General features: G+C 42.1%; 3 protein-coding genes across 3 annotated transcripts in view; 2 read left to right on the forward strand and 1 right to left on the reverse strand.

Moving 5' to 3' along the window:
* Window positions 1-570, forward strand: part of LOC308292058 (guanine nucleotide-binding protein G(I)/G(S)/G(T) subunit beta-1-like) — a 54,905-nt gene extending 54,335 nt beyond the window's left edge. The window contains exon 11 of the mRNA XM_080734285.1: window positions 423-570. The gene's annotated coding sequence lies outside the window, so the exon portion shown is untranslated. The remainder of the gene's footprint in view (window positions 1-422) is intronic.
* An 8,596-nt stretch (window positions 571-9,166) lies between these two features.
* On the reverse strand, window positions 9,167-11,950 carry LOC308290913 (general transcription factor 3C polypeptide 3-like; the record flags this gene model as incomplete). The annotated part of the gene is made up of 1 exon (XM_080732826.1): window positions 9,167-11,950. One exon carries the CDS (start codon window positions 11,948-11,950, stop codon window positions 9,167-9,169), a length of 2,784 nt encoding a protein of 927 aa, XP_080588952.1.
* A 6,786-nt stretch (window positions 11,951-18,736) lies between these two features.
* The window catches only part of nadka (NAD kinase a), a 30,633-nt gene continuing 23,149 nt past the window's right edge, over window positions 18,737-26,220 (forward strand). The window contains exons 1-2 of the mRNA XM_080733772.1: window positions 18,737-18,925; window positions 20,349-20,504. Coding sequence (XP_080589898.1) covers window positions 20,362-20,504 — 143 coding nt within the window. The 5' untranslated portion in view covers window positions 18,737-18,925; window positions 20,349-20,361. The remainder of the gene's footprint in view (window positions 18,926-20,348; window positions 20,505-26,220) is intronic.

Here is a 26,220-nt window from a genome sequence, read left to right on the forward strand (position 1 = left end):
TGCTCTATGGTGAGGCCTGTCTACTAACTGTGTTTTTGGTTGTGCTGCCATCTGGGGGATGAAAAGGTTGTAACAGCATGGAGACTTTTAGTCATTGAACCAGTGGAATAGTTCAAGGTTTTCTTTAAGCTAATATATACTTGATGAACAGTCAAGTTGAACATCTAAAACATATTTTCAACTAATTTCAAACCAAACCCATCAACACAATTTCCTCTTGACAATACAGCTTTTGTCCTATGGCATGATGATGACACTGATGTTTTGAACTGGTCTTCTCTTTACCCCTCTCGCCACTGCATGGAATAGAACTTTCATTTTTGATTACTTCGGTTTTTGCAACACCTGCTTGAAAACGAGTTTTCCTGGTCATTTTTTGTTTGCGATCTTCTACCAATGTCTGTCCCTTGTTCTTTTTCCAGATGGCGTTCAGACTTCTTTCAGTGGAAGACCATTCCAACATCACAACGTTCGATTTTTATTGCATATCCAATCTCCTCAAAACACCCACGATACTGACTCCAACCCTTCAACCCCCCCCCCCCCCCCCAAAAAAAAAAAAAACAACAACCTGCCAATGGCAAAAATTCTCTTTTCTCTCCTTGTCATTTAAAAGAGCACAATTGTCTATCACTCAGCTTAAAAGAAAAAGAGGAATCCAGTGGGTTTGAACATGGAACAGAGCATTCCTCCTGGGACAATCGTCTGGTATTGTAGTAAATAAAATAAAAAAAGATATGAACACTCACTCCTCTCCCCTCAGCCCCACCTCTGTCACCACCGCCATGCACATGTATGTGTCACACATCCTTAAGTACTCTGTTTTGAGCGAAGGTTATTTTACACCGTCTTGTGATCTAACTCGATAGATTTTTGGCCACATGTTTTATTTTTGTATTTTATTTTTCTTTATTCTTTCTCGGAACTAGATCAGTGAAGTCGCATTTAAAATGGATATGGAAAAGCTTTTGTTGTATATCTCGTAATCTTTACCACACTTTTTTTTTTTGATTCCTTTTGGTAGATTAACAAATTAGACATTTGAAAAAGGCAAGTCATGTTTTTTTTTTTTTTTTTTTTTCCCAAAATTCAGCTTTATCCACTGGAGACTTAAAAAAGAGGAGAGAATTTTGAGCTTCGCCAGGGAGTCCTTGAGCCACATTTGGGGGTCAGGCCCTTATGTACATTTAATCCCCCAAATCCTTTTACTCTTTCTGGGTTGTTTTTGTTTTTTCCCCCCCGTCTAGTCCACAAATCTTTGTTTGCACAAAAATTTTAACTTTGCATATATAGAGTAATGTTTAAAGAAAAAAGTTAACTAACCAAGCACATGCTGTTTATGATAACGAATGCTCGTTTTTAAAACGAAAAACAAGACATTTTAACCATTCTTTCACTTTTTTTTTTTTTTTTTGTCTGCTGACAATTTAGAATAATTAAATGAAGATTAACCCATCAGGTCATAATTTCTTTAATTTTCTTTGATTTCTGTCCTTTAAATGTTTTGTTTAATTTCTTCTCTGTTGACCATGGTTGGGACCGTTGATGTGATGAATTAATTTTTTTTTTTTTTTTTTTTGGTTGGGTAGGGAGTACCTCCACTTTATTCCCCCGGGTTTCATTCCGGAGGTTTCTGTTTTCAACAGAGGTGCCCATTCTGTGCTTGGAAATGCAGTTAACTACTCTGTGAATGACATGTTGTATAAATCAATGTTTGAAAATAATGATATTGAAAAAAACTTTTAAGTTAAAAACGGAAAAAAAGATTTTTGGTTGTCTGCCATGGGTGGGTTAACTCTTAGAATCGCATGCTGTAGAATTGCTTAAAAGGTGCATATGGAATTAAGTCCTTTGATGTTTTTCTTTAAGAAAATAACCTGTTGAATATATCATTACAATGGTATTTATATCGGGTTTTCCTTCTTTTTCCCCCCCTCTTTTTCCTTTCTTGGGGCTACTCTGTGCATACATGATTCAATTGAAATGTCAAAGCTATGCACTTGAGAAGCAAACACCGCTACGTAAACGGTTCCTTGGTCCATACTTGGGAGGGACTCCACAAATTGAGCTGTAATATAAACATTTGAGATGTATACACGTACATACAAGCATACACGCGTACATTTACACTAGCATACACAACAAACTCAAATGGAACAAATTTTCATTCCTTCTGTAGCAAACAAATTCCACTTACGAAGAAAAAAAGCATTTTATAACGAACAGGTTTTTTTTCTGTCCTTTAATAAATAAAAAAAATGGAAAAAAAAAACTTGCAGCATCTGAATGGCAGGATTTTCTGTTGTTCCATTCTCGTAAACAAGAGACGCTCTTTCTTTAGCAGTAGTGGCATTTTTTTTTTCCATTCTGTTTTTTCTCTGCGACATTCTGTACAAAACGATGTGCTGTAATTGTGCGTTAGGCCTGGAGTTGGCAAAACAAATTAAAACATTTAAAAAAACATAAAAAAAAAAAACATAATTAAATTCCCTTTTCCTTTTTCTCTTTCTCCATAAAATAACTGTAGAGCTCTGCACCCCTACTCTTCCCTTTTCACCTTTTGTATTTAATTTTAAAGTCAGTCAGTGTACAACCGAAAGCTGGATGCAAGATAGAAACTATATTAAAATGTACTGTTATTTAAGATGTAATAAAAAGCAGTTTGAGATGACTTGATGTGTTGAGTGTCATTCCACTGGGTTTACCACTGAAGTTAGAATGTTGCGACATGTATCCTTGTAATTACGTTCAAGTCAAATAAACTTTCGTATTCACTGTTAAAATCAGTTTGTTTCTGTTACGTCAATGGGTAGATTTGACCCTCTGTACGATCAATAATTCCAAAAATGGCCAAATGTAAGATAATTAGCTTGAATTTACTAAATTCCGTGGCTGCTGATTCTGGATCTGGCTTGGCTTCTCAAAATAAGTCAGGAAATCGGTCGATCTGTACTTGAAGGCATTAAAAACACCGGGCGCGTCTTTCCTGTCCAGTTCAGGCTTTTATTTGTAATATTCAGGTTCCCAAATCCAAAAAGGTGAATTGTGTAGGCATTTTTGACACAGGAAAAGTCTGCATTCAGCATTTTTTGAAAGCTAAATGTGACTAAATCCACGTTATGCCGGTGCATGAGAAAAGGATCCAGTTTCTTTATTAATTCCTCTGCCAACATGGTCTAAAACACAAGTTTTAGGCACCGCTTGGATTTTTATGTAGGTCTGTGTGTTAACAGACATTTGGGAACTGACCATAAGCTCCAGCACGTTGCCTGCCCCCACGCAGCATATGTGATGTGTTTTTGTCACATAGCAGTCTGAAACAAGGTTGTTTCTTACACTAAATACGCATCTTTTTGTGAAATTACTTATTTACATGTATGATTTCTATTTTTTGGCTGTGTACGATAGTTTTCTTTCAAATACGATAATTTGAAGCTTCCGGCACAAAAATTCAACATTTCCCATCTGGCAACACTGCTTAGTATTGATATAGATTGCACTTTTGTGCTCTAGAATCCACCCAGAAGTCACCCAGTATATTAGTAGGCACCATTGATAAGCTATATTGTACGTAGAGCGAGTTGGGTTTGTTTGCTCTCATCATTCAGTTTTGTGGATGCAGGCCACATTCCTATACACAGTTTCAGGCGGGGAGATCATCAAATAGTTGGGTTTGACTCACCTTTACGCAGCGTAAAGTTGAGACAAATCCAACTATTTGATGATCTTGTAAATTATCAAAAGAGAAGCAAATTTAAAGTTGTACCATGTAACTTTTTTTATAAAACAAATCTTAAAATTGTCCTAACTGTTAAATCGCTAAAGTTTTAGAACACCCACTCCGTTATTTTCAGCTTCTGAAGCCTTCTCTTTATATGTTTTCTTCTTAGCAGTGACAGGGGTGGGATTTCACGCCAAAATGACGTAATCTGCATCATCTGTATACGTTGTGTATACGTTGCCCAATCACATCGCCGATCATGCACACATGGTACACTACCGGCCAATCACAGCTTATCTTCTCTGGTCTCCAGGAAGCGCCTCCGCTTGGCTACAGTGTTTACCATGGTGAAGGATTTTAACCTCTTAATCCACAAATCCTGGCCAGAAAATTACGTTCTACCATGCGTTCTACCCCGCCTCCACGGATTACTATCGGTCGCGGTGGTTTGCGGCGCCGCTCCGGTGGTCCGCGGCGGTGGTCCGCGACGACTCCGGCCGAAAAACGGCCGAAAAAAGCAATACCGCTACTGACCACTAGTTGAGCAACTTACACAGTATAGCTTTAAGCGGGCAGCATAATATTCTTATGTTGTTGCTAACTCTCCAAACAATGTACATTACAATTGTCCTACAATTGACAAACCTATTTGAACTGTGTTTATACATTTCCATTGGCAACCTCTCTCAATCTTTATCTCTGACTTATGATATCTTGGCCCTGGACTCAGGTGAATGTGCACAGATTAACTCATAATTTAGGTGTATGTTGCCAAACATACAAAAGTATATTGGTATATTATACTACTATATCTGATGAAGAGACAGAACACTGTGTGTGTGGGTTTTTGTGTGTCTTGGTCTCTCTCTCCCCCTTGCTTGTTGCAGTCTTTAGAAACCTCAATAAGAACAACTATCTACTTGAACAATGTTGGACTCACCAAGATATTGGACTAGATTAATGTTTCAATATAGTTGCAGCTGGAGGGACAGGAATGAATTGACTGAGATCTCATATGCCAGACGAACAGTTTGCGGCCAATTGGCTACTTCCACTCCATAGCCTGCTCTGAGGTTATTCATGCAAATAAATAGCATTGTCATTGATTAATTTGAATATAAATATTCTGAAATTGAGGTCCTTGAGCTGCTGGCAGCATGCACAAGACACTGATCAGCCTAGTAGTTTTCAAGATTAACTGCGGACACACACACACACACACACACACACACACACACACACACACACACACACACACACACACACACACACACACCACAATCATAACACTTTGAATACAACTGTGTGAATGAGCCATCATACATTTTCAACCTAATACAATTTAATTAATCAACACTTTTAAAACATGGCATTAAAGTTCTCTCGATTCTCACCACATCCCACACAATGAAAGTGCATTTTAGTTAACACTGAACAAGATGTAGGCCTATATTTTATTTATTTCAAGAAATTACATTCTTCAACTAGAAATACTGTTCCTTCGAAACAGTGTGGGCTCGATTCCAACCCAACAAATAGGATACTTTAAGGTACTGTAAGGTACAGTACCTTACAGTATTGTACTGTACCTTACTATACTGTACTGCACCTTACTGTACTGTACTGTACTGTACTGTACTGTAACTTACTGTACTTTACTGTACTCTACTGTACTGTACTTTACTGTATTCTACTGTAACTTACTGTACTTTACTGTACTCTACTGTACCTTACTGTACTGTACTCTACTGTACCTTACTGTACTGTACTGTACCTTACTGTACTATACTATACTGTACTCTACTGTACCGTACTGTACCTTACTGTACTGTACTCTACTGTACCTTACTATACTGTACTTTACTGTACTCTACTGTACTTTACTGTACTCCACTGTACCTTACTGTACTTTATTCTACTTTACTGTACTTTATTGTACTTTACTGTACTCTACTGTACCTTACTGTACTGTATTGTACTTTACTGTACCTTACTGTACTGTACTCTACTGTACCTTTCTGTACTGTACCTTTCTGTACCTTACTGTACTTTACTGTACTCTACTGAACCTTACTGTACTTTTACTGTACTCTACTGAACCTTACTGTACTGTACATATTCTATGTGTTCTAGATCTACATTTTTGATTCTGTGTTTGGGAACCAGCAACTGTCAAATGGACTCCAACTGTAGTGGAGTATATTGAGTGCATATACTGTAGGCTAACAATCCCAGATCACATCTGTCCTCCACTATGTCTATAACCAAGGCGTTCTTCTATGTGGCCACTCCAGACTGAGGAGTGGAGCATGGCTTTTATTGTGTTTGTGGATCTGACTTGGAAATGCATTGGTTTTGATATCTCCCTGACAACCAACAACAACCACTAATATGGCTGACTGTCCCTGCGGGCTCTAGGATATATGGCTATGGGATTTACATCCCATCGCCCGGACTTGATTCTTGATCACAGCTGTGTAATCAGTAGAGTGGAGAGGGACATTTATTTATAGTTTTAACTATAACTATAGTTTTATACATCACACAGCTTAGACATTTGGATCAAATCAGAGAGCAGACCTGTGTGAACGCAATGATATAGATAGCATATCTGAAGTGTGAACACTGCAGCCACAGCGCCTTAACATAAACATGGGTCTATTATCCTTCTCTCCACTCTGTCCCCACTCACTAAACCCATTGGAAATGCATTGGGTGCTTAAAGTTAAACATTTTTATTTTTTTATATTTATACTACAAAACATTTCAAAACCAAAAGTACAAGCACACGTGTCCTCAGTAAGCTGAACACATAAAAATTTGAATGGTGTTGAAAGGTGTAAGCGTTTAAGAGATGAAGCGCGCCAAAGTTTTGAGGAGATACTGACTAGTATATAAATATAGAAATAAATAAATAATGAAGATAACATACGTGTGCTCGCCTTCCAGGCGAGCCCACAATGACATATCGATGGCCAAAACGCAAAACCTCCTATCTGAAAAATTCACTTTGTTGGGAAAATGAAAAAGAAAATGTGTGTTCAACATTAAAACCTTTGAGGGGGGGCAGAACGATGTTGCAGACAGACTAACCATGTGCAGCATAGCCTGTTGTCCTCATTGTGGGCTCGCCTGGAAGGCGAGCACACGTATGTTATCTTCATTATTTATTTCTATACTATACTAGTCAGTATCCTCAAAACTTTGGCGCGATTCATCTCCTAAACGCTTACACCTTTCGACACCATTCAAATTTTTATGTGTTCAGCTTACTGAGGACACGTGTGCTTGTACTTTTGGTTTTGAAATGTTTTGTAGTTTAATTATAAAAAAATAAAAATGTTTAACTTTAAGCACCCAATGCATTTCCAATGGGTTTAGTGAGTGGGGAGAGAGTGAGACAGAGGAAAGGGACCCATGTTTATATTAAGTCGCTGTGGCTGCAATATTCACACTTCAGATATGCTATTTATATCAATGCGTTCACACAGGTCTGCTGTCTGATTTGATCCAAATGTCTAAGCTGTGTGATGTATAAAACTATAGTTATAGTTAAAACTATAAATAAATGTCCCTCTCCACTCTACTGATTGACACAGCTGTGATTAAAGGCTTGGCTGTCATTGGCTGTTCTGTGGTGATGTAGCCTTACATAAGTCGGCCCTGCAGTGACAATGCGAAAGTCTCGGCAGAGACGTCTTAATGTAAGGCTAGTGGTGCTGCAAAGTAACCAAGTACATTTACTCAAGTATATACAAACAAGTACTTGTACCTACAGTACAATTTTTAGGTACTTTTACTCTAATTTCCATTTTTGTTACTTATACTCTACTATAAATACAGCATTTGACAGCTTCAGTTACTTTTTATTTAGCAGATTTTATTATTAATAATAATAATTATTATTAACACGCACGCACGCACGCACGCACACACGCACACACACACACACGCATACACACACACTGACACACAAACAACTGTTACTGTGTTACTGTGGAGACGTTTGCTTGTATTTGTCTTTGACACATGTTTTGTAGTGTTTTAGAAATTTAACTTAAAAAGAATAAGGTTCCCGGGCGATGGGCTTTACAGTATATATCCTAGAACCCGCAGGGGCACTCTGTGTGGTTGTTGTTGGTTGTCAGGGAGATATCACAACCAATGCATTTCCAAATCAGACGATCAACCGAAGTGGACCCACCTGGCAAAACCACACCCCAAACACTTTAAAAGCCATGAATTTCAGCCTGTCTGCATTTGAATCCTAGTATATCCCATATGCATTTGGATCAGCATGTCCCGTACTGTATACCAACTTTTACTTTACACTTTTGTTACTTATACTCCACTGCAATTGCATTTGGCAGCTTTAGTTACTTGTTACTTTGCAGATTTTATTATTAATACAAAACATACGGTAGATGAATCACGTAGAAGCTGATCTACAATGTGACATTGCGACATGTTGTGATCTTGTAGATCTGCTGTTTTTAAAAAGCTTGTCAATATTAGGACCATCTGCGTACTATTACTTTGATGTGGTTTGCTGGTTTGCAAAGTGTAGTTCAGGGACCCCTAGGACACACACACACACACACACACACACACACACACACACACACACACACACACACACACACACACACACACACACACACACACACACACACACACACACAGGTTCCCCATCTTTCTTCCCAGGCTTTAAACAGCCATAACTTCAGTTCCCAACATGCTACTGGTCTCGAACTTTTGTTGTTGGTTACCCGTCCACATTATATTTTAATTTTATTTTGATTTAATTGTCCATACCTTTAAAGGACCAGGTCACCTCTGGGACAACCAGATCTTATTTTATTGTTGTGTGGGACACGATCAACACAATCCTGTAATTTCTTGTGTTCAATCTGTGTTTTTAGATATTTTATTATTTCAGCATGCTACAACTGGTCATATGATGCTTTGTAGCATGATATTGCATCATCTCATGCATCATATGATGCAAAATGCATCATATGACCAGTTGTAGCATACTGAAATACTAAAATATCTAAAAACACAGATTGAACACAAAAAATAACTCAACATTGTGTTGATCGTGTCCCCACACAACAATAAAATAAGATCTGGTTGTCCCAAAGGTGACCTGGTCCTTTAAGTTCATGTAATAACACTGCTTGTCTACATTGTATTTGCATTACCATTTTACGTCAGTAAAATGAAAGAGAGCATTGCCTGGGAACTTGACACTTTTACTATTATTGTTTTGGGTTGGAATCGAGCCCACACTGTTTCGAAGGAACAGTATTTCTAGTTTCAAGTGAAATCCAAAAATCATGAAATTTGCAGATAGGAGGTTTTGCGCTTTGGCCATCGATATGACATATAACTGTGCGACTATTAATAATGCGTAATTACACAATATTTGTTTACTTAGGCCTATTATATGATGCAGTGGGTTCTGATAAGTTGGCAGGCCATTTCTGTGTTGCCGCTGGCCTGGTAGATGAGGGACAAGTTGAAAGCAATCTCCCTCTTCAAATCCACCTGGTCATGAGAGATACCCTCCAGTGTGGGTGCAGGTAGACTCAGGGCCTTCTGGTAGTAGTGTATAGCCAGGTGCACTATGCCCATTTGATGCAGGGCTCTGGCCAGGTTGTACATGCTCTCCTGGCATTCTCCGCGTAACTCCACGTAGCGCCACAGGAAGGAGAAGCCCTGCGCTAGCAGTGCATGTCGTTTGGCAACAAACGCCTGTGAAGCCATGTGGAAGAAGGTGAGGCCCACAAACAGGCTGTGGAGAGGGTTTTTGGGGTGCGTGCGGAAGGCCTGCACGTACTGACCCAGAGCCAGCTTGAAGCTGCCAGACACCAGGGCATTGTGTCCACAGAGGACACACAAGGCCAGGTTGTCTGGGTTCTTCAACATCAGCCGCAGACAGAAGCGGTGATGACGCTGGTCTTGAGAATGCAACGTCACCTGATTGAAAATGTTCCAGAGCTGAGGGCATTCCACATTGTCGATCAGCATCAACCTGATGTAGTCATACGCCTGGCGGTAATTTTGGTCAAGGAAGGTGGCTGACAGGCCAAATAACTCCAGCTCTTTCCTCTTGGCTTTGTTCTCGTAAAAACATACAAACTCCATGGATGAGTCGACCAGCAGCTCAGCCTCTCTGTAGCGCTTCGCCTCACATAGCGTAGACAAACAGCACACCACCAGCTGCCACCAATCCTCCCTGGACAGTATACTGGTCTTACCCATGATGTTCTGATAAGCGGCTTCCTGGTCATTGACGTCTGGCGACACAGTCTTGATCCTAACCAGCTCCAGGTGATGTTCACCTGAATCGGACATTAACTGCACACACACTTGGGCACGCTGCATGGCTACCTTCAGTAGCATGGCCAACATGATGAGCATGGTATCTATGTGTTCCTGTACTTTGCCCAGAGTCTGCAGCAGAGTGGAGCGTTGAAGTAGCAACTTCAGCTCCTGTTGAGTGGCTGAGGAGTCCTGGGCCAGTGTGCCAGGGTCATACATGGGTTCCAGAGCCTTCAGAGCATTATCTGGTTGGCCCAGGTGCTGCTGCAGTGTAGACAGGCAGAGACGGGCTTCAAGGTGCTGCGGGGCCATCTGCACTACCTTGCTGTAGCTCTCTGCTGCTGTCTCAATATGACCTAACGCCTTAAAACACTCTGCGTGTCTAAGCCAGACCACAGCCAGGTTGTATTTGGGAAACGTGACCAGGGCAGAGAGGAGCGGCAGGGCTGAGCTATACTGGCCCTCCTCCAGAAAAGCTTCTGCTACGTCCAGATACAAATCTCCTACATGCTCTGGAGTCTGCTCCATTAACCCTGTCAGCAGTGCTTCCAGGGGTTTGAAGATGTGCTTGTGTATGAGACAGACCATTAGTTTGGCCCTGAGGTCCACCGGCACAGAGTCTGGTATCTCCAACCCCCTTATTTCTCCAAGCTCTTCTGTTACGACTTCTGTCGTCGACTCCATAGCCTCCTTCTTATCTCTCTCTTCCTTCATAGTCACCAGCTCCATCCAGCTACTTTCATCCCTCACCAACACTATACCACAGAACTGGACCAGAATCTGCATGGCTTTGCTGTGTTGGTGGTTGGCGATAAACAGCTCGGCAGCCATGTTGATTAGCTCATCAGTGACGAGGTCAGGGTGTTTGTATAAAGCATCCTCCATCACGTCCAGGGCAGAGGGCAGGTCGTTACTCTCATAGTACCTCTTGGCCAAGTCTTTGGATAGCTGGATGAATTGCTGTCCGTCCTCTATTGGTAACAGTGACAGGATGCGACGGTAGCCATCCATGCACTGCTTGTGCTCTCCAAGCTGCATGTAGAGGCTGGAGCGCTCCCACAGGAAGCGCACATTGGTGGGGTCGTACTTGATGGCCTTGGTGTAGCAGACCACAGCCTGCTGTGTGTTCCCTTGCTCCAGAGACATCTCTGCCAGTTTCGCCCACTCCTCGCAGTCTGAGGGGTTGAGGTGAGCTGCAATCAGCCCAAACTGCAGCGCCTTGTCCAAGTCCTCATTGTCTTCATAGATTGTGGCCAGGGTTGAGTAGGGCTCGTAGGCCAGAGGAGCCTGCCTGATGATCTCCATGCACATCAGGATGGCATTGTCCTTCTCTCCTCTGGCATAACAGATGTTGGCTTCCCCCATCAGGCCCCGCAGAGCCTGGGACAGCTTGCTGTGATGCCGACGCTCCATCTTTCTGCTCTTGCGGTTCAAGTCCATTTCCAGGGCCAACACATCCGCCGCACTTGGCTCCTCCATCTCCATTTCCATCTCCTCTTCCTCCTCATCCTTCACCTTCTTTCTCCTGTATCGTCCATCTCTCCTCTTCCCACCACATGCCACCTCCTTCACATGATAATCCTTGTCTTTTTCATCATCAATGTAGCTCAGAATGTCAGACTCGTCGTCATCCTCTTCCTCTTCTGAAGGCGGCTGCTGTGCTCTGTCTTCGAACATGGAGGCAAATATCTGCTGGATCATAGGGTTGACTTCCTCCTCTACATTCCCCATCTTCCTAAGGCTTCGTCCAGAGGTTGTGGGCTGAGCATTAGCCTCCTCCGCATCGTCACCTGAAGACAGTCTTGCTGATTCCGTTGTCTCTCCTTCTCTCCTTTTGTCAAACTCCTCAAATGTGACTCTTCCCTCCAAGTAGTCTATGAGTTCAGCCTTGAACCCCGGCATGATCCCACTGGTCCCTGCTTGTTATTAAAAGCTGATCCTCAGTTAGTTGTGAGAGGTATAACAATCATTTAACTGTTACCAGTACACCTAATACATCTATCTCCACATGACATCAGTGTGATCCCCGCTTTACATGCGGTACGAACAAATAGATGAGAAGAATGCAAAATCATTGAACAGGACAAGCCCTTTAATTAAACACATAATCATGTCAGAGCCACCAGCCACATAGAAATACAACCAACTCCCCAAGCTGATTGGTTGAAATCCTTGTCCATAGATGGAGATCCGCAAACGTCAGTGATGTCATAGACTGAGATTATGTTTTTGTCTGTTGATCTGTGTGTCGAGGCTAATCTTGCAAACAAGTGGACCTATCAGCACCAATTTCTTACAAGGAAGCACCTGAATACTAACTAGGCTTTTGGGCCATGTAGCGAATACGTTGCGCTTTACCTTGCACCGCTGATCAGACTGATATGGCCATATACAGCGATCTCTGTATCAGTCAGTCCTTTATGGGCATAAATAGAGATCCCTGATGTCATTAGTATATGGCCATAATGGGCATATATGGAGCTCAGTGCTTTGTTTGTGCCTGATGCCATGATGACACATTGACGTTAGACAACACACTCCATATTTGGGCATATCTGTTTTGGGAACTCCTTATATGGTTATGGCTGAGTCATGGTGACATGAGTGTGATGGCGTGGTCCAACCGCCCGCCTGTCCTCCCATATGCCAATTTTAATATACGATTAGTGTATTTTATTATTATAACTAGAAATACTGTTCCTACGAAACAGTGTGGGCTTGCATGGAACAACATGTATGGGCACAAAGATCTACCCAACGGGCACCCCAATATAACTTCTCCTACATTAATCCCTCAGATCCCCTATATAAAGATTTGGGAAAACATACTACAAAAGATTTCATGTGGGTGTTGTTGTTATATCGGGTCGCACTTGTTGGTGGTGATGTCACCAAGAACGCTGCTCCCTCATTGGCTAAAGGCCTTGCCTTTGTACTGTCGGTCATATTTTTGTGGAGAATAAACTTGGTATATAAAGTTTTGGTAGAACATACTAGTCTCACATTTCAGCAAGCCCACAACTAGAAAGATGCAAGTGTGGTTGCCAAGAGGCGAATCCGCTGGGAAATGAATTCTGTCTTAACGTTTATATTATACTGTATATTGTGCACTTTTCTGTTGTGCAGCCACTCAACACAGATAACATTACTCAGACAGTTGACAAAACACAGGTTCACTTTGCTGGGAAAAGAAATCTCAGACCGAATACAATATTGTGTTGCCTATGGACATCTATCTATAAATGCGAGAAGTCTCTGCTTGTGTGTTTGTAATCCGCGTATCTCGAGAACCGTTCGTCCCACCGGCTTCAGATTCGGCACGCGCGCTCCCCGCCGCGGCACGGAGTGCAGTGCCGGGCCTCGACCCGACCCGACGCGCGGTTTTCCCTAACCGGCGCGAAACGTTCGGAATCTCCTTATGCGGGGCTGATTGTTGACATCAGGCTGTTCCGGAGGAAATCGGTGCAAAATCGGTCATTGTGACATCACTGCAGTGCCGGGCGCAAGCGCTGACTCATTGTGACATCACTGCAGTGCCGGGCCTTGCCTCGACCCGATAGATATCTCCGTATATGGGTGCGAGAAGTCTCTGCGTGTGTGTTTGTAATCCGTGTATCTCGAGAACCGTTCGTCCCACCGGCTTCAGATTCGGCACGCGCGCTCCCCGCCGCGGCACGGAGTGCAGTGCCGGGCCTCGACCCGTCCCGACGCGCGGTTTTCCCTAACCGGCGCGAAACGTTCGGAATCTCCTTATGCGGGGCTGATTGTTGACATCAGGCTGTTCCGGAGGAAATCGGCGCAAAATCGGTCATTGTGACATCACTGCAGTGCCGGGCGCAAGCGCTGACTCATTGTGACATCACTGCAGTGCCGGGCCTTGCCTCGACCCGACAGATATCTCCGTATATGGGCATAAGACTGAGAACTCCATATATGGGCATATGGGCAGATACAGAGATCTCCATACAGTATATGGGCATACATAGACAGATATCTCCGTATATAGGCATAAAAGGGACACAGACCCTAGACCCGACAGATATCTCCGTATACTGAGAACTCCATATATGTGCATCTTGCCTCGACCCGACAGATATCTCCGTATATGGGCATAAGACTGAGAACTGAAATCGGTGCAAGCGCTGACTCATTGTGAGATTTGTGACATCACCTCATAAAAGGCTCTGACATCACGTACGCCACATGAGTCAACAAAAAATCTCTGTGAGTGTGTATGTATGTATGTAATCCGCGTATCTCGAGAACCGTTCGTCCCACCGGCACGCGCGTTCTCCATATATGGGATAAAATGAATGCCTGTATGCGGAGCTGATGTCTGACATCAGAGTTTTCCACAACCGGTACTGTGTGTCCAGAGATCTTCATATATGGGCATAAGTGGACAAAGACAAACAGATGGTCAAAACGGGTCCTATGACAACAGGTATATTGGGGTTTGCATTAAAGGGTGGGGCATTCATGGGGTTTGCATTAAAGGGTGGGGCATTCATTCCCTATTTCAAATTCGGCACGCGCGTTCCCCACCGCAGCAGGTAGTGCAGTGCTCGGCCTCGACCCGACCCGATACACGATTTTCTGTAACCAGCACGAAAGGTTCGGATTCTGATGTCTGACATCAGGATTTTCCGGAACTGACACTGTGTCTGCATAGATCTCCATATATGGGCATAAAATGGATGCAGACAGACAGATACAGATATCTCCATAAATGGGCATAAATGGACACAGGCAAACAGATGGTCAAAGATCTCCATATATGGGCATAAAGTGGACGCAGACAGACAGATACAGATATCTCCATATATGGCATAAATGGACACAGGCAAACAGATGGTCAAAACGGGTCCTATGACAACAGGTATAATGGGGTTTGCATTAAGTTTGTCTCCTCCTCCATCTGTTTGTCTGTGTCCCTTTATTCCCATTATGGAGATCTCTGTATCTGTCTGTGCCTCCGACTGTGTTGCAGACACAGTGCCGGTTCCCCCTTTAATGCAAACCCCATTATACCTATTGTCATAGGACCCGTTTTGACCATCTGTTTGAAAAAGCGACAGAGATCTCATATATGGGCATAAAATGGACGCAGATAAACAGATATCTCCATATATGGCATATATGGGCATACAATGGACGCAGAATCACAAAGTTCTCCATATACGGGCATAAAAGGGACACAGACAGACAGATACAGAGATCTCCATATATGGGCATAAAATGGACGCAGATAGACAGATATCTCCATATATGGGCATATAATGGACCCAGAACTATAACTGCAGTGATCTCTATATGGACATAAAATGGACGCCGACAGACAGACAGATACAGATATCTCCATATATGGGCATAAATGGACACAGGCAGACAGATGGTCAAAACAGGTCCTATGAAAACAGGTATAATGGGGTTTGCATTAAAGGGCGGGGCATTCATTCCCTATTTACATTGTTCCGAGTTGGCCAGGTCGCCGACTAGACGCTGGGCCGCCCGAAGCTTCTAGTTTAACTAACTGGAAGTGGGTGGTTTAAGGTCAAAGGTCAAGGTCACTGTGACATCATGTCTGTCCCAACCTTGTAATGTGAAATGCCTGGAGGGAATTTCATGGCCATTGAAATGACAGTATACTGTATGAACACTTTTTCAAGTTTGTGATTACCTGAAGTAAACACAGGAGGGCAGTAACGTAAAGTTTACTTTATTAAAAAGAAAAACCCCTAGATAGGCTATTGCCTAACAACTACTCAAATATGTCACATAGCCCATAAGCACAATGATGCACTGTGTAATTATTACAACAATCAAATTAGGCTATCAGAGTAAACACAGGAGGCAAAAAGCACTCATGCCAGTGGCAGAGCGTCAGGGGAAGCTGGGGACTGGGAAGGTGGGGGGCTCTGAGCTCCAAGGTCCTGGACACGTCACTTTTTTTAGCACTCACAGTGAGCGGCTCCAGGGGGGGCATAGAGGGGGCTTTAGCCCCCTCTATGCCCCCCCTGGTGAAGGCTTAGCAACCCCTAAGCCCCCCCACCCCACAAACTCAATTGTGATTTTATTCATTTATTTAAGAAATAAATAAATAAAATATATATGAATATGTGAAAGACAATTGACTGACTTATATGTAAACCATATACTATACAATCATACTTTTTATGCTGGAAAGCATCTTCAGCCTCACAAAATCCCAATCCGGTCACCTACAGTCCTCAGATTTCGAGCTGGAAACTGCCAATGATCCGATCTGTCCAGTTATCCACACCCCAAGTGAGTGAATCTTGTTTGTCATATTAGTACTATATTCATTATTGTTTGTTGCCAAAATTAATTAGCCCCTTCTCTAAAAAAGCCTGCTCCCCCATAGCCCCCCCAGTCACAATTCTCTGGAGCCGCCGCTGCACTCACTTGGACACACTTTGCAGTCCGCAGCAGGTATAGCGGGCCCATTTAAAGCATTATCATGAGACCTCCCTTCAAATGTATTTTGGTTGATTGTGTAAAATCGACAGCTGCCAACAAAAAGTCGATTCCTGCAACAACTGTGTGAATGCATACAATGGTCAGTTGGGGGGGGGGGGGGGGGGGGGGGGGGAGCTCTGCCTAACGGCCCGGTTTAGAATTGTACCGCCACTGACTTATGCCTATTATATTAATCGTGAACCGTTGTCAACCTAGCTCTGGTTCAGAGCCTGCCATTCATTTTGGCACATTACACTCACTGACTGAAGCAATAACCTCTGCCTCTCCCAGATGTTCTGGGCCAGAATGGCGTAAACACTTATTACTGTGCTAATTGTAGGCCTGTATTTTTTCTTTCTTTTTTCAACATTCTATGAATTCATTTGGAAACATATTTTTTATAATATTAGTTAATAATATATTCAACATTCAAATGTTGTTGGTACTAGTAGCCAATCTGGATGGGGGGACACAAAGTCCAATCTGAGGGGCATTGCCCCCAAACACATGCTCCCTGTGGCACCGGTGCTCAGTTGCAGCAAGTCATGTCTTGTCCGCGACCGAGTATTTCCCGGTGAATCTGTGCGCAAAGGTGGGGGCCGATGGGCAAGGAGGGTTGCGAGCTTATGAGAAACAACTAAAATAAGACCTTAAAACCTGGCGAAAACAGTTGCGTGCATTAGCGGAAGATGACGATAAAGGAAATCATTTAATGGAAAACATTAAATTAACTTCTGAAAAGCCTACACGGCCTTAAAACATGGCAAAAACAGTTGTGTGCATTAGCGCAAGATTAGATGAGGATAAAGGAAATCATTAAATGGAAAACATTAAATTAACTTCTGAAAAGGCTTCTAAGCCTACACTAATAGCCTACTAAAAACTAGTGAACCGCGATCACGTGAATAATTGTGGTTGTAAACAATAAACACAGACAATATAAATCCTTAGTCTAGTTGTGGGAAGAAAAGGATATCATCATGGCCCCAAATAACGTTTAAATATCTTGCAATTGGCGACGAGTCTCTTACTAAATCGGCAAGATTACATTACATAACATGATACATAAAAGCTAAGCTATCACCTCTCCATCATCAGCAATAGTCAGTGGTGCGTGTCCCCCACACTCCCAAGCCCCCACCGTTGCACACAGATTCACCGGGAAATACTCGGTCGCGTCTTGTCCATAGACCATGGTTATGGGCCGGGCCCTGTGGTATGTTTCTGCATGCATGCTCCACCCTTCTGATCACCCAACACCATCTACTTAACTTCATTGGTCAGATCGAAGGGCCGCCCAAACACTTTCAAGATTTTCAAGTGGGCCCTAGCTGATCCAGAAAAGGTTGAGAACCTCTGCATAGAGTAGACCCAAAGCTAAAATGACTGGTTCCCCATTATAATACAGTTTTTGCTGCCTTCCCTGTCCACTGATCAGTCAACCCACTGAGGAGACAAAATGATGAGAATGGAGGACAGACAAAAGAAAGGACAGACAAGAGTTTTCTTCATAGGAATAGAATAGGATGGACCACCTGCACTGGTGGTATTACTGATCTAGAGCAGTGAGTGAGAACTGGGCAGAGCTAGGAGGGGCATGGCTCCTTGGCAGATTGATGCCCCTGGTCTGGACTTTTTATTTTCTTAAATCATAAGCAATCATAACTTTACATGGAGTTCAAAACAGATAAATTAATTAATGCAATGGAAAGTAAGTTACACACAGCAAGGAAGGCCCAAGCTAAAATAACAACAACAACAACAACAACAACAACAACAACAACAACAACAACAACAACAACAACAACAACAACAACAACACTACAATAATATCATACACAGTATAAAAACATGAGGTTATCATTCATGCTCTTTTACAGTCGGTGTAACCTCGCGTCACCAGGCTTTCTCTGCTAAAAAGTCAACGCAAACGAGACCCCAGCCTTAACAACAGCGCCTGGCTGCTGTCCAATGAATGACTCGCACTCAAGTCAGAGCAGCTCGTCCAACATGACGTCAGGTGCTGGGCTGTCTGTGTAAGTAACAGCGAGATTGGCAACCTATCGAATTCGGTGACTCTGGAATTTGCAGTTACACCATTGCACCAGATTCGCCGTCGAGAGAGACGGCTGAAAAGATGCACCGTCCTCCCACATTCATACGACAGTGTACGAAGTTGCCCAACATACAAAAGGAAAAAAACAACTATTCATGGCGTGGTAGATTTCCATGGGTCACCAATCCCGGTGTACCATCAGGGAATCAGGAAACTATGGGCTGACTGTTTACAGCAAGGAAAAGCAATTGAAATGGTTTGAACAGCTAAATGAATATAGCTAATTCATGGAGAAGGCTCTGGTGACATTGTCGTGCTCCTTGTAACGTTGTGGATAAAAGGTTAGTGTTACATACACATTTTAGACAGTGTCGTCATAATGTAAGTGCAGCAGCCTGTTGGATTACATGCTAGTTAACACATTAGCAGCATAAGCTACATTAGCTGTAGATAGCAGGCTGTCATCAGGACCCTGCAGCACTGTGTAAACCCCGGGGGTTGTTGATTCAAGTTCAACTGAGTTTACACATGGAACCAAGGTTCTGCTTCTCGTTGCTGTCCTGTCCATTTTCATGATAATACTGTAATTCAGTGATGGAAATGGTAGATGTTTTACTCAAGTAAAAGTATCAATAGCCTACTGCAATATAGAAATACTCTCTTACAAGTCCTGAATTCTAAATATACTTAAAGGACGACTTGACCAATTTTCAACCTATCTTCATATTGGCTAATAGGTCCTCACTATCATGTTCATGATAAAATAGCAACATTATTTTGTGTCTCATAGGAGGGCTGTTGACATTTCAGAAACCTGTCTGCAGTGACATCATCGATGGGGAATCTAAGCTAATAGAAACGGCAGGCATTCTATTCCTGAAAAGTTACAGTGTTATAATGGAAGCCATTGTTTTTCGTGATAATAAAAATAAAAAGTACAAAAGTATTGGTATCAAAATGTACTTCAAGTACCAAAGTAGAAAGTACTCATTATTTTAAGTTAAGTTTTCAAATGTTTAACATGTGTAAAAATCCTTATCCTTATCCTAAATAGCAGATCTACAAGCTCAAAAAATGTGTCGCAACGTAGCTTGTAGATTGGCTATTTATTTTCAAAGAGCCAAAATGTTTATAGGGCTGAATTGGTTAATGTAGGCTATGTTTTTGAATAATAATAATAATAATAATAATCAAAACCTTCAAAGTAACTAGTAACTAACGTTACTTTACACCACTGCTGTAGGCTAATTGACACTATGTTTTCTTAGTTTTTTATACAGTATTATTGCACTCTGACTGTATTGATACTGTTTTTACTGTCTGACAGTATGGACCGACAACTGCGGTGTCAAGCTAGCCTAGTAGTAAACGACCAACTTCTGTAAATTAAATGCTTTCCGGAAGAGGGCAGTTTACGAGGCTAGGGTCAAGTGGCACCAATGTGTGTGTGCGGCTGTTCGCCGAACACCACCGCAGCTACATGGCAGCGCTCTGGAAAAATATCTATTGGGCCAGGCCCCCGAGTTTATCAACTCAGGGGCTCATGAACATGAATTAGAAAATATAAAGCAGTTCGAGCAGGAAATATTGGTGGCACATGGCTTCCCAGTTCCCACTGCTTTCAAGATACATTTGAGATTACCGGGAGTAAATCACATTTGCCCTTTGGTCCTGTACAGTGTATATTTGGTTTAAACATTGGCCTCCCGTTTCATAAATAGCCAATCCTCATTATGTGTGTGTGTGTGTGTGTCTTGCACAAAGCTGCCTGGTGAATATGGACAGTGGAGAGGAGCGGGGTGTAGGGGCCGTCCCTTACTGCTGCGCCACCTGTGACGGTGGCAGAGTTCCCCACCATGGCCTTTCCCTCTGTACCAGGAAGACCAGGAGTCTGAGCACCTCCTCTGCCCTCGAGTACAGGTGAGTGTTGTTCTCGGAGGAATGTGGTGTCGTTGACATTTGTACCTAATTTCCGGGGAACAAGGGGAAGAACACGGAACTGTCGGGAGCAAAAGGACGCTGGAATAATGTGTTCAAACCAGGGACGTGCAGAGAATGTTTGAGAGGCAGGGGCTGACATTTCTAAAAGGGCCTTTGGCGGAAATATTGAAAATAGCCGACCTCCAAGCTTGGAGGTCGGCTATTTTCAGTACTTGATACCACACTAAATTAACATATAGGGCAATTCTTTCAACATAAGATGCTGCACTCAAGTTCAGGAGAGGCAATTCAGTTGATTGCTGCCTTCAGGTATGGCATGGGAAAGGGCAGTAAACGGTCTGGAACTAGAGGGCACTTTTTTACAGACGGGTAAAAGGGCTGGGGCTCAAGCCCCCTTTGATGTCTGTGTGCACGTGCCTGGTTCAAACTACAATAATGTCACCCGTTTGTTGAAATTTCATTATGAACAAGCCTGTGTTCTACAGTTTCTGTGAGCCTCACGCCAGGAGTCATAACTATGACGATAATTATTTGAGCATCCACAGTTCCACACACTGACTGGTTTGGGCGTTATAGTTGTGGTGCACTATGCACTTGAGTTATTCATAGTCATCGTACTTGGTCTGGACAACACAGTGGGAGTTTCCCCTCTTTAACAAATAGACAGAGACTTAGCCCATAGGAACAGTATGGATGTAAATACAGTTTGGACTGTCACTGCAGTAATTAAACAAGGGAAATGCAGTAGCACTTACACCGATATGGACCATTGCTAGTGGATTTACGGCTTTCAGTGCACGTGGGAGAGGGTTCAGCGAAATCCAGGCACTTCAATCAACTTTTACTCGAGAATTAAGAGGTGCAGCAGTGTAGAAGAGTGAAAACAAAACAACAAAGCACAGATGTTTCAGCCAAAGCTGTGTGCGATATTACACACTGGTGAAGGCTTAGGCCAAAACATCTGTGCGTTGTCTTTACTCTCCTAGGCGGCTGCCTGCGACTTGTAATTCCCTGGGGAAAGTAGATTTATGTGGATTTTGCTGACTTGAGGTTTTATTGGATTTCCCACGGGTTTTACTCTGGTGTTTGAACCATTATATTCATCTCGATGTAATTTACTTGTTATAACTTGGTAGGGTGCAATGGTGACATTTCCAACTTTTGTTTGGGTTATTATGTACAGGCTATACAGCACTGAGTTGTCTCTTGTTATGCCATTTAAGTCTGCTTCATTGTTCCGTTTTTGACAGACAGACATTTATTAATCCTGTGGGGAAACTCACTCCTTACCAGATATTCTGGTTCTTTCTAATTAATTTCGAATTCATTATTTTGTTTGTTCTTAATACATCTCTGAGATCGGACATTGAAAGTAAGCAAGTCAATGTACCTATCTCACTGGTGTTATTATACTATAGCTGAGGAAGTTTCATGTTGTGTGAGACATCTGTTTGAAACAGAGTTGTTGCAACATGGTCCATCTTGCAGCATCTCACATGATGTGAGGTGTTTGTGTATACAGTGTCGCCAGCAATCAGCAAGGTGTTTCAGTTGATGTGGAATCAAGTGACTGACCACTGGGGATGGGGAGTGGGGATGTTGGAAACTTTCCAACGCAAAAGGTGTTCAGTGCACATCAGTAAGTTTGTGTCGGTGTTGTGGGGAATTGGGGAGGGGGGGTTCTTCCATGGAGAAGTGAAAAGTCCAGGGAATAGTTCTGTGCATTTGAACAACATTAAAGTTTGTTTGTTTAGAGGAGAGGAGAGAAACAAACATTGTTTCCCCTTTTGCTGATGAGGAAATGTTTACCACAATAGCGTATGTTTCAGATGTTGAAATTAGTGACAAATTGTGGTTAGAGCCACTAGTCACTAAAAAAAGAGGAGTAAAAAAGTAAAATACATACATTTGTTGGAGAAAAAATTCAGTTGGAGAAGTAAAAATAAATCCATTAGAATTTGGCTATGCTTCCCTTGCTTCGTGAGACATTGGGCATTTGAGCTAGTATTGAGATTTAATTCGAGAATTACCATAAGTGCTTTTATTGAAAATTATCTAAGTGAGATTTTTTTACGATTATTTTGGGGCTTTTATGCCTATATTGATAGGACAGTAGACTGACAGCAAATGGGGAGAGACGGGGAGTGACAAACAACAAAGGTCGCCGGGAATGCATTGCAGCCTAGGGTGCCCGGTCCACCACACTGGCGGCCCGGGCCAGTGAGAACAGTTTTAAGTGCTGCATCATGCAATACCACAAATTGTTGGACTTGATGGAAAAATGGTAATCAGAAACAAAATAACCATCATAACATTTATTTCATAAAGCACTTTGCAGAATCCAAATCCAATTTACAAATGATTGAAATAATAGAAAGTTGAGAGTTGACCAAGTAGGTTAACATCAGATGATAAACAGATGAAAAAGGGAGGATTCCACAATCTCTACCTCCTCTCCGTGGATGTTAATGGGTCACTAGCTCTTTGGTCAGCAAGAGGTGGTTTTGTTCCACCCATCTAATAAAGTTCTCCACTAGGGATGGGACGATAAGTGATATTATCGTTTATCGTGATGATAAAAAACACTTGTATCGTGGAGATTTAATTTATCGAAATGTCGTCCTCCGTCATGCAGGATCAATTCACCTTTTATTTGCCGAGCTGCATATCCGATACCACTTAAACCCTCTATAATTGGTAAAAGGTACTTATAATATACGTACTTGATAGTTTTTTTTTTCACTCTCTATCAAATGTCTTTGCCAAAAAATAGCCGATCTACAAGCTCATTTGTAGATCAGCTATTTTTTGGCAAATGTTCCGTCCCAGGAAAATGGATTTTGAGTGATAATATCGTAAATCGCGATTTCTTTTCTCACAATTATCGTGATATGACATTTTCATATCGTCCCATCCCTATTCTCCACTACACCTCCCCATCATTGACCTCAGCGATGCACCCCAGTGACCCCACAATAGAGGAGTCACCTGAGAACTTCTGGAGATGGGCATGTTTCAGATTCAAAACTGAAGCCACTGTCAGAAGTGTAGATGGTGAACAAGAAAGGTGACAACACGATTCCCTGGGGTACTTCAGTACTTCATGTTAGCACATCGGACTGGCAGCAGCCGGACATATTGTGGCCTAAGGGTGAGATAGTTTGTGATCCAAGCCACCATGTTGTGGTGTATCTGCATGGCTGTAAGCTTCTCAGCAAACAGGTTTTGCTAACACTGAATTTAAAAACAATTATTTGCATAACAATCCGATGTTACAGCTTTGTGTGCTGTACATATAGCATGTTTTAAAGAGAGAATTGTTTGAAGAAACATAATCTGCAAACTTCAGTTTGGATTAGTCATCAGCAATCACCTTTTGTTTTTAGTTTGGACTTTGAAACTACAGACTTGCTTAACAAACCAAGGTTGCACATCTGCGTGTGGGTTTCACAAGATCATTGTGATGTAAATTCAAGCTAAGCCGCAAATCTTCAACTAGTTTCATGCCTCTTTAAAGCCAAGGGATATTTTACTTCAAACTAGGCTCTCAATGCAGATTCTGCTAGTAAATATTTAGATATTTATATTTGTTATTCATTTATTTATTTATCCCAAAGAAAGGTAAAAGATAACTGAAACAAGTACCGGTAGTTAAAAAAAATAGGACAATTTCAGTCACCAGAACCAGGTTGGATGTTTTTGGTGAATCCATCATGGTTAAAATTGAGTTTGAAGTTAAGATGGGCGTTTCTGATAAAAGAAAATCAGATATTTAAATATTGAACCAAGCAACTTAAACACAAGAGACGTAGACATTAAAACGACCCCAAACAACTTTGAAAATGCAATATCCCTTTAATTCTGTTCAAAAGTTTCACTGTTGAATTTTGTCCTAACTCAATACTCAATAGTATCAAATAGACAAAAAAGAAAAGTTTAGGCTTTGAGTACAGCCAAACAAGACAATCTCTAGATTAATTTGAGGATAGTGTTACCCAGGAGGGAATTATTAAAAATGTAAACAACAGCAGTCCGTTGAGCTCAATTGACAGAGGGCGCCATCTTTAATTCTCATCACATTCTTGACACCAGGCCTGTATTTGCCCTGGGTGAGGGCAGTGATGAATGGGCATCAGAGGGTATTAACTCATCTAGTGCCGTTTGCGTGATGTCACGCAATAAGTACTAGAGTACTTACAGTGCCGAATGCGTGATGTCGCGCAAAAAGTAATAAATTACTGTAACGTTGAGTACATTACCGAGTAGAATGGCCGGATGTCCGGAGACGAAAATCCGCGCTGATTTGTCATCATCACGGCTCCACGAGCACACAATAGTCATCCCATAACATTGAGGTGGACGGCCGATCTCATCTTTAATGTCCATTATCTCAAAACAACACTTTAGAAGCGAAGATGGAGGCAGATGCTCGCTTATATAACACATGTATAAACGCTCCATTGCAATCCAGCATGGCACCACGTAAACAATGATCGGTTCCGGCGCACGACCCGATGACGTCAGACCGGAAGTGATCACGCTGTGGCACTTCTGGCTTTCAAAATAAGAGAGTGCAAGCGGATGGAGCCTGCGTGAGGCACTCTGGACATCATTGCGACCGAAAATCGCGGGCACAAAATGAGTTAAGTGTTATCAGCCTCGGCCGATACAGCTGTAGCTGCAGTCGGTGCCACCACATGCTGAACTTTCACCGTGTGGAATTAACACATGTTTACTGCGTTAATCAAATACATTCTTTTCGTATTCTGTGTGAATAAAAGAGCTTATGTGATAAATAAATGATAACCATGGTATTTGTCATAGTTCTTGCCTGGTATCCAACCTCAGGCTGATAGAAGTGCCTGCCTGTGGTTGGATAACCTCACGACACAATGATGAACGTGTGGGTGAAAATCTATATCTCCAAAAATAAAAGGGTTTTGATTATTTGATGAATTGAAAAAGTAATCGATCGCAAAGAAGATGATCGATAGTCACTTCATTTAATCTCATAACAATCTAAGAACAGACACCTCGTCGTCAAGGCAGGTGTTAGTAAATGCTGACGCTCGCTGATGCGTTCATGTGACCTAACATAACATTGACCTCACTGACATACTGTACATCTATGTACAATACTGTACATGCTGACCAATGGGCCTGATTAAAGAGGCGCCTGGCTTACAATGGTGTGGTGAAAGTGTTTACTACAACACGTTAACCACTTCATCCCTATACATCACATCCTTAGTAAAGATGCAGTGCATTGTTAGCTTGTAGATCTGCTGTTTTCAGTTTGGGAATTTTGTGGGGTACATTTTTGTACAAGTAATCTTTTACATATTCCCCTATAATGAAAAGCCCAAAATGGGAAAGCCAGGGTTAATGTGGCTATATACAGTATAAAACATAAAGGATTGTATTTATCTTAAGAACATTTGGATTCTGTTCTGGATGCATAATATTACAACAGAGGTAACAGCAGGTCATTTTATATCACAAAGTGAAAGATTTTAGGTTGTACATAATGTTAATATTTTACAGCTGAGTGTCATCAGCAGTACATTGAATACAAACATTAACCATGACTAAAAATGACAAGTCCAAATACCATTACTATTTGTCACAATAGTAATGAGGTGGTAGGGGGGTTGAGGCTTGTTGGTGGGCCTTTTAACAAACTACTGGATCTGTT

The sequence above is a fragment of the Nannobrachium achirus genome (assembly GCF_963921795.1).
Source record: "Nannobrachium achirus genome assembly, chromosome: 9".
NCBI classification, from domain to species: domain Eukaryota; kingdom Metazoa; phylum Chordata; class Actinopteri; order Myctophiformes; family Myctophidae; genus Nannobrachium; species Nannobrachium achirus.